Source organism: Morone saxatilis, unplaced genomic scaffold (assembly GCF_004916995.1).
Source record: "Morone saxatilis isolate NCDOM2014 unplaced genomic scaffold, NCSU_SB_2.0 Contig1, whole genome shotgun sequence".
Taxonomy (NCBI): Eukaryota; Metazoa; Chordata; class Actinopteri; family Moronidae; genus Morone; species Morone saxatilis.
The window spans coordinates 21,121,009-21,135,579 of record NW_023339651.1 but is presented as its reverse complement, the minus strand read 5'-3'; the positions used below and the strand labels follow the sequence as shown (position 1 = coordinate 21,135,579).

At 39.3% G+C, this 14,571-nt stretch overlaps 1 protein-coding gene across 1 annotated transcript; it reads right to left on the bottom strand.

Annotated features, from left to right (window-relative positions):
- Positions 1-6,523: 6,523 nt before the first annotated feature.
- Positions 6,524-8,934, bottom strand: adgra1a (adhesion G protein-coupled receptor A1a). The gene is made up of 3 exons (XM_035667966.1): positions 8,785-8,934; positions 8,072-8,167; positions 6,524-7,988 (listed from the first exon to the last, which is right to left on the bottom strand). The coding sequence occupies exons 1-3, from the start codon at positions 8,898-8,900 to the stop codon at positions 6,524-6,526; spliced, it is 1,677 nt and encodes a 558-aa protein (XP_035523859.1). The 5' UTR covers positions 8,901-8,934.
- Between the last annotated feature and the right edge of the window lie 5,637 nt (positions 8,935-14,571).

Sequence of the window (14,571 nt, the reverse complement as noted above, 5' to 3'; positions counted from 1 at the left end):
TCACTTGCAATCATATGCCTGGCTTCCAAAAGTCATATCATTGGCAATGGCTAAAGCATTTTTTTCTGCCTCGGGCTTGACTCTGTCTCTCTCTGATTTGGACTCGGCCTTGGTCTCAACTAGTCCTGAATAGGGTTAAGCTGAGTACTCGACTGACTGAGTATCCGGTACTAAACAAGTAAATCCCCCCCCCCCCCCCGCAAACAACAAGACTAACAAAAAAAGTTGCTATGACACTGGAAAACCTAAGTTAGGCTACTTTTACTCCACCACAGAAAATTTTATTCAGGAATTAATAAGGAGATCAGACAAAGAACTGGACTGATAAGCAAGAATCAAGCATAATGGGGACAGGGGGACAGTTGACCCAAACTAATGCCAGCAAAGATAAACAGGCCACTGGATCCCCTCACTGTAGGGGTCAAGCATTAAGCCATGTGCCTTTCTTTTGGTGTACATGACACATTGTCCACTTGTCCAGAACATGGTGAAGGATGACTTACCTGACCATATCACTTGTCCACATCTCTGTAGACCAGAGCCTATGTGATTATTGCACCACTGAACTCATAATGTGCATCATCATGTCATCTAATGAGGGGTTTATGCACTGCAACCCTTCTGTAATATGCCTCTGACAAAATCAGAATCAGCTGCTCAGCATTTAATTCATTTAACAGAGCATGATTGGATGTTAATTGCTTCATTGTACCATGCAGTGGAGCTGTGTGGAAGCATCTGCTTTTGTTATGTTTATCCACTCATTTGTTAAGGTTTTTCCCTTCATTTGTCACCCGTTTGTTATAGATAAGACCCGACTTCTTCTTTACAACCAGTCCTTAAGACAATGACGACCAATATAGTTAAAAGCAGTGACTCTCCCCACTCATCTATGCGTCTAAGCAAATGATACTTTCGCCATCTGCCCATGTCTGCGAGGACTGTCTGCTAGAAATTACTAACTTTTGCCAAATAAGATTTAAGACAAAGCGTAATTGCTGCCTGCATTACACTCAGTGTGAAAAAAAGATTGTGGTTGTGGTTAAATACAAGAATTAAATGATAAGTAAACACATCCAGTCAGTGTTGACTTTTCTATATTCAATCAAGAACACCACCTTTCCCTAACCCTAGTGTTTGAGTTTCTGAAGCAAAACCATAAAAATGTTAATCATGTTTATGGTGATACTGTAGGTAAACTAATGAAATAAGTTGTCAGTGAGCATTTTGCTGTTATGTTCAGTAAAAACAGTTTCATGATTTTGGGTTTGGTTTGGTTCTTTCCTGTTTTATTTAGTTATATTCACTTCCTGTCTTTGACAGTTTTGATTGTCTGCCCTGCCCTGATTAGTTTCACCTGTGTCTAGTTGTCCTCCCCTCATCCCCCATATGTAAAGCTTTCAGCCTGTTCCCTTGTGTTTCAGTATTGTTCAGTTCAGTTGTTGATCTGCGGTTACATAGCATAATTGTTTGTCTTGCTGAACTAAAAAGCAATACGATATGATTGTTTTATGTTATTATGATATTTTATTTATTTGCGTTTACCCCCAGTCAGATTAGAGGGACTTTATTCACCTAAAAGGGGGTGGGGCCATGACGCAAGGTCACAGGTTAGTGCCCCCCAGTCAACCCCCACCCCCTCAGAAATGTGGCTTCTTGACACTAAAAAAGATATTTCTGAATTATTTGGAAAGTATTCAATTAACTGTTCAATTATACACTTAGTTTCTTTTGTTTTCTAAATATTTAAAAATATTTATAGATGGAGCAAATGCCAGTAGACTGGCCAAGGAGTGCTGCTTCATAAAAACAGATGTTCTTTTGATCCAAGGACATATCATGAGACCAAAAAAAAGGAGACGTCAGACTTATATTTTGCTTTGTGATCAATAAGTCATAAAAAACCAAGGCACACAGCTCCATTTTTGACTGGCAGAGGTTTTTAATGTTTGCAGAGCATTAAGTCTGACCTTCTTTTTAGTTTCAAAATCTTCTTTTTTGTCCAATTTTGAAAACACAATTTAAAGGGGAACTTGGCAACTCTTGGCATTTCTTCACTGGTTTTCATTTTTTCCATCCAGTTTTTTCAAACGAGCCCCCCTACAGCCGGACTATTTCACACACGTCGAAAAACAAACAACTTGCACACCCCCTCCCCCTTACTACGCTGCTATGCCTTCTCGCGGCATTTCATGTGAGATATTTCTACCTAATACATTATACACTAACCGTTATTTAGGCGGCTGTGCATATTTGTGGAATCCTAAAGCTGCCTTCCCTCGTTCTCGCTTCCGGGCATTAGCTTCCTATTTCCAATATACCAGAACCTACCCAAAGCAGGGTCCCCCTGGGGATCCCAGGTTCGAAGGGGTGGGTCACCATTTCTCACCGTAGAACATGCCATCTCTAACCATCCAAATGATTTCTAAAGGGGTTTATTAACGAACGAAATTGCCAGTCCTTTATAATAAATATGCATGCTAAAAGTACTGGATCAGCCTATAAAATACCAACTATGTATTTAAAATTTTAGAATGTTACTCACTCCCATGTTGAAACTGCCAAATTCCTTGAAAAGAAAAGAAAAATATAAAGAACATGACCTTAGGATCCTCGATGTTAGCTACAGCCTGGTAGAGAAAGACAACAATGACTCATGCATTGTATCACAGTTAATCTTTATTTCTAGTGCAGATAACACACAGTGCTCATACTGGTTCTTTCTTTTTCTTACAAGGTGTCACTTTGTTTCTTTTTACACTGCTGAGAAAATCCACAATAGAAGTGAGAAATCAAAAATGTCACATTAAAATGCTTTCATGTTTGGACAGCATCCTTCAGTGTCATTTGGACAGGTGATCCCTGCCCCCGCTTCGGGAAGACGCTTTAAGCTGTCGCAACACTGGGACACGACAACACATCACATGTACACAGTCATAAACGTCAGGCTGAAGGTTGGTGTCCTGATGATCACACCTACGCCTACACCAAACTGGGATATGTTGACACATAAGTGAACATCTGTGTTTAACCTACAATATATAACAGAGTGACATCACTCATCCCTCTTTAAAGCAACACAAAAAGAATAAAATGTAAGCATGAGTTCAATTGAGTGAAATTCAGAAGATTTAAATACCATGAACCAGAGCGGTGTTTCATACAGAAAGCTCAGAAAAGCTTACTGTAAAAACTGGTTTGAGTGATTGTAGCAAACTGAACCAGGATCAGAACTCTCGCTAGTTCTTTCCAGAACTACATCTCTATTATATTTGTATCTCGTTTCTGAATGTATGATGGGACGTTTTGAGCAAGGGTTTGAGCACAAACTGTAGGGAACCTGGCAAATGCAAGAGAGATGCTTATGTGGATGATGGCACAGAATATATTTTTGTTTGCTCAATAAAAATATTTCTTTACACAATGATAATTTTTCTACAAAATCTAATTCAAGTGCTCGGAAAAAAATGTGCCATTATGTGCTTAAAAATGGGACATACATTTAATTCCATACATATCAGCTTTCATCAGCTGTTGACATTTCGGTTGTCGTGGAATTGAGCCATCTTCACGACAACTGAGACAATTTGAATTAATCAATGTAGGCTGTGCAATGGTTTTAAGAGCTCTGAAAAAAATTTGTAAGTGGACCTTGAGTTAAGATTATTTTGTCACAACTCCTATTCCAATGGTAAAGAATGACCTTTTACACACACCTTTTACTGCCTTAAAGGTTATACACTTAATGTCGTACTAGAGCACCAGCATCTTAGAATAAAACAATGGGACAGAAATAAAATAAACTCACCAAAACTGAATTGGTCTTTCCAACAATTACCAACCCTGGTTTGGTCAAAATAAATTTTTTATTCATGCAGTTACATGAGAAAATACTTGCAATGGTAAGCTAACATTTATCCTAACAAATGTGCTTGTCCACATAAAGTTGTTTTTGCCACTGACATGGAAAGGATCCCTAGAGAGATGGACCTTTTGTTTAACCAGAAGCAGCCGTAATATCACTATCACTCGCTTACTTTGCCTCCTGGCTCTGGCTTCCTACTAACACACAGACATACAGTGGATGTCTATAGTCTCATCTCACTCATACGGGAAGCAAATAAGTGAATTTCTGACTGATCGATTATAACGCTGGTTCAGGTTGAGGTGAACATTTTTAAATTAACTTTACCAGAAATAGGCTATTCTGTAGGGCTAGGTTTTCATGGTAACTTAGTTCAGACTTAAACCTGTGTAATGTAACAGAAAATGAGCCTGGTTACTGAAGTAAGCCTGGCTTAACTGGCTGCATTATGAAACAACTCTCAGAAGGAAACATATGGAAGTTTCTGGAACGACTTGAAAGGGTTGCTGATGATCTTCTAAAACCTGAGTTCAAGTTTGTATGATGCTACAAACTATATGATCTCTCAAAACTCATTGAGAATGAGTTGTATGTAGTTTCTCATCACAGTGAAAGTTGGCACGTCATTTTGGCACTACACAAAGTTTGTGCTTTGTAGCACATTGCACTTTTTTTGGAATTATCTCACCAAGTGAAGGTTAGTATAGTACTGTACATACGAGTGCAATATTTGTCTGACGAGTCTTGTTGACTCTAATTGGCAGCATAAATAAAGTGTCTCCATAGAAAATCTTCATAGGCTTCATAAATAAATGTTTCTCAAGAAAATCATAAATGTTAAATTCTGCAAAGGTGGATCCATAATAATAAATACATATAGCACAAACACACCACATTTGTATGTACCTACTCATGCACAGTTGCACACATAAAAAAACACACATGCTCACACTGATTCAAAGTGTTTTCACATGTGTAACCACTCATTTAAAATTATACTGTATTTAGCAATGTCATTAGAAATTTATTAACAAATATAAATCTTTTAAAATGATCAATACAAGTATTTAAAGGTGCAATCAGTGATATTTTACTGCCTCTTTGCATAATACTGTATATGCTGATGTCATGTCATTCCTTCTCAATGGCTGCTATGATTTGAAGTTTTCTAAATAGAACCCTTAAATTACTCATATTGCACTCCTCAGTGAACACAAGAACTTCAGATTCTTGTGGATGTTTGAGATCTGTAAAGTATATTCATTTATTTAATTTTTTTTTAATGAATGATAAATAAATAAAATTTTAAAGTATAGCCTATGAGTGGCAAACACTGAGTTCACTGACAGGTGTTAAGTGCACTAGACACGGCTTATTCATAGCTCCATCATGGTTTCAATGTACACAGGAAACTTTACAGTGCGTTTCAATGTGTTCTCAACAGTCACATTAATAATATAGTTATAGTTATAGAGATCTTTTACAAGCATAAATACACGTTTGCAGCTCGTGCTGCTGTCAGTGTTGGTGTTTTCTCTCTACTGGGGTCTGTTTTGGGTCAATCTCAGATTAGATTTGGTCTAAAAAATCTTGGGTCTTGGATTGATCTCACTGTCCTTGGATTACTTGTTTTTTCTTCACTGTCTATTTTGGATTGGGTCCAAACCCAGGAAGACCTCTACAGTATACGCAGCATTTGAAAGATGAATGGAGCTTCGGATTTCTCTCACTGGGTAGCTAATGAGTTTGTGGATGTTTGTGGACTAGAGAATATTTATTTATTTTAGTGCATGAAGGTTTATAAATTATTAATTAATAATTATATATATATTAATAATTATTTATATATATATAAATAAATAAGTATTGTCTGTGATTAAGAAACACTAAGTCAGCCAACAGATGTTAGACATGACTACAGGTCTTAACAGGTTCCTAGTAACTAAGACCTGCCCCAGGTCCTGGGGTCCCATTTACTCAGTCTAACCCAGGTAAGTCTCAGGTGTGTCTATCAATTTGTCTGATTTGAATGGGATCCAAGTGGGCTCTCAATCACCTATATCCTAGATGCAGTCCTGGCCCTCTTCAAGTCCCTTTTGGGTCAGGTCTTGTTTTTAAGAAAATTAATTTATGCACATTGAGTTTCGGTACATTTTCCACTGGTCTGTTTGGGATCATGTTGAAAGTTGTGAATCTGTGAAGACCTCTAGGTAAGACTAATCCTTGTACCTTACCTGTATGTCTATTGACTGTAGGAGGAATGTGGAGCAACTAACACAAACCAAAAAAAGGCCCCAACTGGAACTGATGGGGTTCAAACTCAGGACCTTCTTGCTAGTCTTGCTAACTACTAAGCCACTGTGCCCCTAAAGAGCTGTACTAATACTGATTGCAACTTTAAACTGAATGGAGCAGAACATTAACTCAACATTAATTGAACCTTTCTTACGTTTGAAAATTCATTATAAAAACTGAATGGTAACACAATTAAAGATAACTTTGTCATAAAGGGTTCTGAAATATCATTGGGATATGGTGCCTGACTGAAACTCAGCCTATAGTTTAAGGGCAAAGCTGAAGGCATTGAGACCCAAACACTTACGAAATAATTAGATTACAGGGCTACTGAAAGGTCTAGGAAGTACAAGCATATTAAAACTATACGGTGGTTTCATTTTTCCAAGGGCCAGTTCGTATGTTTCCTGTGGCATCTGAACCAAACAGGCCATCTTCCTGTAGGCTCCTATTTCGGCCAATGGTACCCCGCCGGCTGACAGTGGCGTGCTGCCGAGGCAGAGTATTTCTTGGGAAACCTTGCTGCTCCGCCTCTACGCAGAGATTATCCTTTTCTTTTTCTGTTGTCTTTGACATGCAGCTGTATGTGTCTGGGTCTTGCTGATATTGTAAGGTGAAGGGATCAGGTTTCTCACAGCAGCTTGTAGTGGAAGAATGATCCGCTGAGCTGTACATGTGCCACTGGCAGGTGTGGACCCCATGAGAAGGCAGGAGGAGGCTGTGACAGGAAGTAATGCTGTCATGCATGTTGTGTACGCTCTGGCAGGAGGTCTGGCGTTGCAAACTGTGGCAGGAAGCCAGCTGCTTATCCAAGTGAGGACTAGGGCAGGGAAGCTGGAGGTCTGGGTGGGGGCTGTTGCAAACCAGAGATGAACCTTCAAGGTGGTGCGCAGCATGGGGGCTGTCCAGGTGGGAGCTGTGTACACTCCCATCCATACTGGTGGAAGTCATGTGAGAACGGTAGTCCTGAAGGCATGGGCGTGGACGGTTGAAGGAGCGCGACTTTGTTCTGTTATTAAGGCAGCTCTGTAGAGGCAGAGCGGGACGAGAGAGCTCCTCAGAAAGTGACTGTGGACGTGGTGATGGGACTGGCTCAGCGAGAGGTGAGATTGGGGTTGGGCTAACAGGTCCCATCACTGCCACGCAGCATGGACCTGTGTTATTTGGTGTAGGGCTCTGGGGAGGTGGTATCATTTTGTGGTAAGAACTCTGCACAAGGTGAGGAGAGAGCAGCGGCTGCTTGCCTGAGCATGGGGAGCTTAAGTGGCAGTGTGGTTGATGGAGCTCCTGCCTCTGGCTCTGTCCATCCCCATTCCCGCCCTCTGTCTTGGACTTGGACGGGCAACAAGCCCACCAGCGGTGCCATACATCATCACGTTTGGCACAGTGCTGAATGAGAAGGAAGAGTCCTAGAGTGACACAAAAAGCCCCATACAGGCAGCTAAATATCATATCCAGGAAATGTCCTAGTGATACCGCCAAGGCTCCTAAAGCCCAGGTAGACAGGAACAGAAAGAGGGTGAAGGCTGTGGCCCGGAGCTGAGATTTAAATGAGTGCTCATTGGCTAGAACTGACAAGCCTGTTGCAAATGGTGGACAGTCCCCAGCAGGCCCAGAAGCTCCCCCAGTGTCAGTGTGGCAGTGATGGTTTGACTCACTGGATGATAACTGCTGCTGCTCCTCACTCAGAACTCGCAGCTCGTACTTCCTCTCCGGGTGGCGTTTAAGCTGGATGTAGGTGCACAAGAAGTACACGGACATGACTAAGACCAGAAGACTAATGGGGGCATAGAAACCACCCAGGCTTGGTTCCCATGCCATCCAGCAACTGAAAGACATACAAAGACAAACAATTATTTTATTTCTAAAACCCTGTGAAAACATGATTGTTCAGAAATTATTAGTACTTACTACAATGCGTCATCCCTGCTGCCATAGTTATCCATACCAAAGGCTGCTGTAATTCCAACAATTATGAGTGGAATTCCATCACTGACGAGATAAAATCTGCAAAAAATTAAGTATTAATGCTGGCTTTGGAATTATGCAGGGTAACTGGTGGTGTAGAAAGATAGAACTTGTCCAGCTTAAACCATCAAGTTAAAGGTCCAGTGTGTAACATTTAGGAGGATCTATTGGCAGAATATTCATAGGTATGTTTTCATTAGTGTATAATCACCTGACATTTCTGACAGTAGATCCTCCTAAATGTTACACACTAAATTCAAGGAAGGGTCAATTCCATATTGTTTTAAATTGATCAACTCTTCATCTGACTTTGATTTGCGAATCTCTTCATGCTGTCATAGTGCACTGAGATGTGTTGGTCTTAAGGATGAACTGAATAATGACCACTTGCCTCAACACTCCAAAATTAGTTTTCTTAAATTCGCTAAGAATATAGTAAACGCAACAAAGACGTCTATGGGTATTTCCATCACTGCCATTATCCTTACTCTTATGTCAAGCTCTCATGTTGGTTTTGAAAAACAGGATACTGCTTGTTGACAGAACCCAGTGATGCAGTCATGATTAATTTACACATTAGTCAATTAGTGATTTAATCAGAACATTGCTCAGCCCTGTCATGCACATAAACACCTGCTCACTAGCTTTCATCTTACCTGAGGACTGTTGGTTTGGTGCGAGTCTGGGCTGGCCCATTCCTGTCCTGGGTCCGAAGTGGGTCTTTGGACACATCTTTACAGATGTTTCTAGCTGTAAACGTCAGCCACAGCATTGTAGACAAAGAAGCATAATGGAGCACGATGCCAACCTAACACAGATAAATATGTAAAAAATATTAAAAGCAATATGAGTTCATTGTCCAAATTAGCATGTGTGTGTTTTGTACATGAGACTAAGATAGGTGGGTAATCACCAAACCACAAATTTCTCACTTTTGCATTATGCTGCTAACTGAATAGTCTCAATGTTATGTTAGGAAAGTAGGTAAGGACTGCAGACAGGCATTACAGTTTGTTAACTGAATCACAAGGTTACATTAGGGCTGACACCTTCTGGTCGGTTGGTCAATTTGCTCTTGTCTGACCAAATTCTAATTGGTCAGACAATCATTGGTGTTACTTTCAGGAGGGACATATGTAAACTGGATGTATTTTATTTTTGAGTGATAGGCTATATTAGTAAAAATGTGAAAGTAATATTAGAATATATTTTACTCAACAAATGTGGTTCTGTTTTATTAATTGTATGGTTTAACAAACGATAAAATCTATAAGACTTCAAGTGGCAGCCTGGAGCTGTATGTTTTGCCATGTTTTATGTTGTTTTAGTGTTTATTTTGTTGTTTAGCCTGATGAACTTAGTTGCAATTTGGAGGGACAGTTGAGAGAAACTGTGTGAACCATTTGCCTCTATTGAAGCCCACTAAATAACAACTGTAGTAGCTTAAATGCCGGTAGCTGTTTTTTCATGTTTCACTTTTTGTGGAGCTGCCAGCCTGCGTTGCAGCTGTATGTAAATTGAGTGGGAGTCATGTCCTAAAGGTAACAAAGCTATGTGTGAAAAAAAAGGGTAAAATAATTTATTTTCTTGGCTTCTCTTGAACTTTGACTAGCAACCAACAGCTACCAGGGTAGAGTGAACTGGGATCGATTTAGTTAACCTAGAAATAACATGAACTTTTTTTCCCGTCAACCAATTGAATTCGGTAGAATTTCAATTGACCAAGATTTTCATTCTTTGATATATTCATTAAAATATAGCAAAGCTGTGCAGATACAAAATCAATTAAGGTATAGGAAACTTGATCTAAAAAATATTATACAGTATTCACTTCTTTTTGGACTTAAAAATATTAAATCATTAGTAATTATGATTTTCAGCCACACAAGCAGTGGGGCTCTGAGGATGACAATATGTCAGTTTCCTGACCCATCACCTTGGTCCATAGAGAAACATCTTCACTAAATTGGGTGAATTATTATAAAATGTGATACAGACATTCATGTTCCCTATGGGAAGATTTGTAATAACTTTTGTGGGTTTTTTTCTTTTAGCACCATCTTTGTCATCAGGTCAAAATGTCACTTTATTTTATTACTAAATACCTGCAAGGCAGGTGAGCTAATGACCCTCAGCTGTATGATGTGTTTAGAGCTAATTAGTAAATGTTAACGCTAAACTCACATGTTTCCCCTTCACCGTGTTCAGCTTACATTAATTCACTTCAAAAAGTAAAGCCTATAGCTGCTAGTAACCTCAAAGCTGCCTAAAAACTGGTTGACCAACCACTGAGGAAGCTTTCAGTTCTCTCAGGACCATCATTCTGTGCAGAACACATTTTTAAAAGTGCTGTGAAATAACACAAGCTGTAGGAAAACATCAACTTACAATTTGACACACAAAAGGTAAGTTGATCTGATTGATGCCCCCGGCAAAAACTCCAAATGTCAGCCCCGTGTGAAAGAGGAAGTTGAGGAGTGTGTGCCAGCCATTCCTGCTGATGCGGATCACACTGCAAACAATGAATAGAATTACAGAGTTAGGAATTTATTGCTTCAATTGACTACATTTACCATCAAAACTGAATGGAAATCCACTCAAAACATGTATGTGTATACAAGAGTGACACAAATAAACAACCCTATTTGGAAATAATTTGGACTATATTTATAAAATTGTGACTCACAAATATAGTGCTAATGCGAGTGAAATGTATTATGAGGTAATTAGTATGGCATATTGATTTCTAATAAAACTGTTATTTAAATTAACTCCTATATAGCATTTTGTACTTTACATTTTGGCTAGACATGTTCCCCTGTTCAGTCAAATGTTTAGATAATGCTTCCTGTCCCTAGAGCCACTGAGGCAGACCCCTCCTAATGTGACTCCACTGTAGAAGATGGGATCATAGTCCACTGTCCTTGTTCTATGCTACAATGAATTCTCAAGCTGAAGCCAATATTAAAGTTGAGCAGTCTAAGATACTGAGCATTCAGACCAAAAACATGACTGTGTCAAACGCAATGGGTTAAAATCATTCAATTTCACATTGCACAGGGGGACAACACAAGGATGCCCACTCCTTCCTTTTTAGCACCTTGCTGACACTGTCCAATAATCAGATAATAGGTGTCCAGTCCAAGAGAATAAACCATAAAATAAGTTTATATGCAGATGACATGTTACTAACTTTAGCTTTTCATTTCTGGAGATCACATTTACACAAAATCATAAAAGTGTTGCTGAACAAAGCATGTAAGTATCATAAACTTGTGTTCACCACAGATCTTATTTTCTGCAATAATCCAAAATCCAATGGAAAATCCCATTGGCTTTATGTTGACAAAAAATGTGTCATCCCTGCATCACTATATAAATAAATAGCCTTTTTTCAGGAATTCCAGAAGTGGCGGTGGTAATGGTGGGATGAAGGAAGTCCAGCTTGACTAATAGATCCATGGGTTTTAAGGCTTATGAAATGCCCATATACTGTACGTGTTTGAAATACAATCAACAACTTTGAATCAGAATCTTTGAATGTATTGCTTGCTTGTTTGCATGCACTTTATTAGCATACACAGTGTGTTTCAGGATGACGTTCCAATGCATTTCACAAAAAGGGTTTTGTCCTCCAATTCTTTCTTTTTTAAATATTTTATTTAACTCACAGCTCAAGGTGGACAGGAAGGTGGAGGAGAGAGAGAGAGAGGAAGAGGGGATGACACGAAGCAAAGGGCTACTGGTCAGACTCAACCCCATGGCCGCTGCAGCAGAGACTCAGCTTTGGTACATGGGTCGCCAGCTCTACCAGGTGAGCAGCAATTTCTTGTATGGAAGTAATTTTAGGAGGGGATCACAGCAGAACCAAGACCTCAGTGTGCTTCAGACTAATTGATGTGTTGTCTGAGCATGTCTCAAGGCTGAAGTGTTCATAATGGTCAAATTTAAAGGCGGGGTAAAACGCTCGCTGGATTAAACAATTTCTCCTTGAAGGCATTGATGGTGTTATGCTCAGTTATTTACATAAAAAGTAAATAATTTGTGTTTAAGTTAAGTTCCCTGCATGAAGTGGGTATCATTGCTGGTGCTATCATAAATGTTCTTCTCACCTATTGTGGACAATGTAGGTCATGATGGAGACGAGCAGACAGAGCAGCATGACCGCTGTGCAGGCATACACCACTGGATGCAGGTAATCCCCAGGGTATGGTGGGAAAGACAGCACTCTCTTCAGATCCTGAAGAATGAGACAAGTTTACAAATAGAACAGAATAATTAGATCCTCAAGAATGTATAATAAAAAGCAAAACATGCCCAGAGACATACACCCTAGTTCAATGAAAAAAACAATGAAGATTGAAGATGATCTGAACGGCGGCATTGCTGCCAAAAGTTATTAAGACACTGTCCAGATGGTCCTGTCCTGATCTAAGCCAAGCAGGACTTGGTCGGGAGTGTGCTGGTGCATTTGTCTGTCTATGCTATTCAGCTTAAAGGAAGAGTTCAGCATTTTGGCAAATATAGGCTTTCGTTTTGTGTGTTCAATGTTCAGAATCTCATGTCTCTGTATTAATTACAGAACTGGAGTCAGAACTTGGTTAGTTTAGTTAGCATGGAAGCAGGGGGATTGAGCTTCAAAGCTCAACATTTGTTGTATATGTGGTTACAAACAGAAATATGTTAAATGGGGGAGTTAAATGTCAGGACTATTCTTTTGGCGAACAACAGTTTGCTCCATTTGAGCATTGTGTCTGCACAGTGTGGCACCCCGATTCTTACTTCATGGTGATTATCACTAATGAATATGAATATTATATTCCATTTACCACCATATACCACCAACAATGAAGCACATTTCCCCAAATGTTGACCTATTTCTTAACCCAAACAGCTGAACCTATAGCTCTATATCTCAAGCTTCTGACACCAATGCCAACACACCTACTGCAAGCAAAGAGCTTTAAGAATGCTTGTGAAAACAAACAATGACATTTTCTCTATGCATACAGCCAGTGCCGCTACCAACAACGCTGCCATGAACCATCAGCACTCAAAACATCTTGCCTCACTCATGTTAGTCAGACTGACTACATGAAGCCTGCAGACTTGCTGCTGGAGTTTAGAATGTGCTGCATGTTTCCGAAGCCCTGCACAATTACTCAAGCCTCTTTCAATATGAGTGCATTAATGAAATCTTCTGACACGGTCCCAGGATGTAGCAACACACACTCCCCTGTGCATTGTAATGTAAATTTAAATTATAGTAATTATATTGATTGATTTGCATTACTGAAGCAAACCCTCTCAATTTGCTTTGGATTTAGACAGGGCAAGTCTTCGACTACTGCTTCCTGTAGTTGTAGTGTTGCCTAACTGCACTGACATCACTGTCTTAAAATAACTCAAGTTGGCAACAATTCCAAAACTGAAAAAAGGTTTGTGTAAACATGGCACCCAGGGATTTCAGTGCCTCCTGAAATATGAAACCAAGTGAACAAAAGGCACATTATCAGACCTCGTTTGGGAGGCTGTATATTTGTCTTTTAGAAAACAAGTTTTCTCTTATGAGAACCTAGCTGCACTTTTCTCCCTGCCAGATTCTATCTAGTGATCTGATAAGATAAGAGGAGATTCTTTGACTAGCCATTATGAAATTCTTCCCCCATCCTCCTGCTAATGAAATATAAGGGGCTGCAACTATTATTTTCATTGACTATTCTGCAGATTATTTCCTGTTGATCGATTAATTGTTTTGTCTAAAATGTCAGGAAAAAATTGTTTTTTAACATTATTATTTCTTTTCTTATTTACTATTGTTTCAGACAAAGACCAGAACACATTCACATTTGAAAAGACCAAACCAGTGACTGATTTAAATGCCACTGGGCAGGGATCTAACAAGCACTCAACGTATGATTCAACACAATTCACGATACTGGGTTCACAATATGATTTTTCTAATGATTTTTTTTAAAAACAAAATTAGATTGAAGGACAAATGACTAAAATGATTCCTTTATTTGTTAGACAAAAATAAGATATATCTTTTCTTGGAATTAATATTCATAGGTATGTTTTCATTAGTGTATAATCACCTGATAATAAGAATTGTTATCATTACCTTATAGAATGAGCCTGTTTTTATCTACAGAGGGAGTGGATCGCCTTCAGTGGAGTCTGCCATGTCGAGCCACCATATTTTTACAGTAGCCTAGAAGAACCAAACACTGGCTGTAGATAGCGGGGCGTTCGTGTTCGCTGTGATCTGCCAACTTCACCATTAAATCCTACACACTGGTCCTTTAAATTGAAATCCAAATCTCTGTGAACCTTTATTATTCCACTTGTAAAAGCAAACAAACAACCCATTTGCATTGCAGTGTATGCACATGACATCACTGCATATCGCCACTGTCTCACTCAACCCAAAAAACCAATCC

What these genes read in the sequence shown, in the direction of transcription:
- adgra1a (XM_035667966.1), bottom strand. Translation starts at nt 8,900, where the DNA reads ATGCTGTGGCTGACGTTTACAGCTAGAAACATCTGTAAAGATGTGTCC. An exon ending in ACCAAACCAACAGTCCTCAG is followed by an intron (nt 8,168 to 8,784) that starts GTAAGATGAAAG and finishes AATTTTTTGCAG; the next exon opens with ATTTTATCTCGTCAGTGATG. An exon ending in AGCAGGGATGACGCATTGTA is followed by an intron (nt 7,989 to 8,071) that starts GTAAGTACTAAT and finishes TATGTCTTTCAG; the next exon opens with TTGCTGGATGGCATGGGAAC.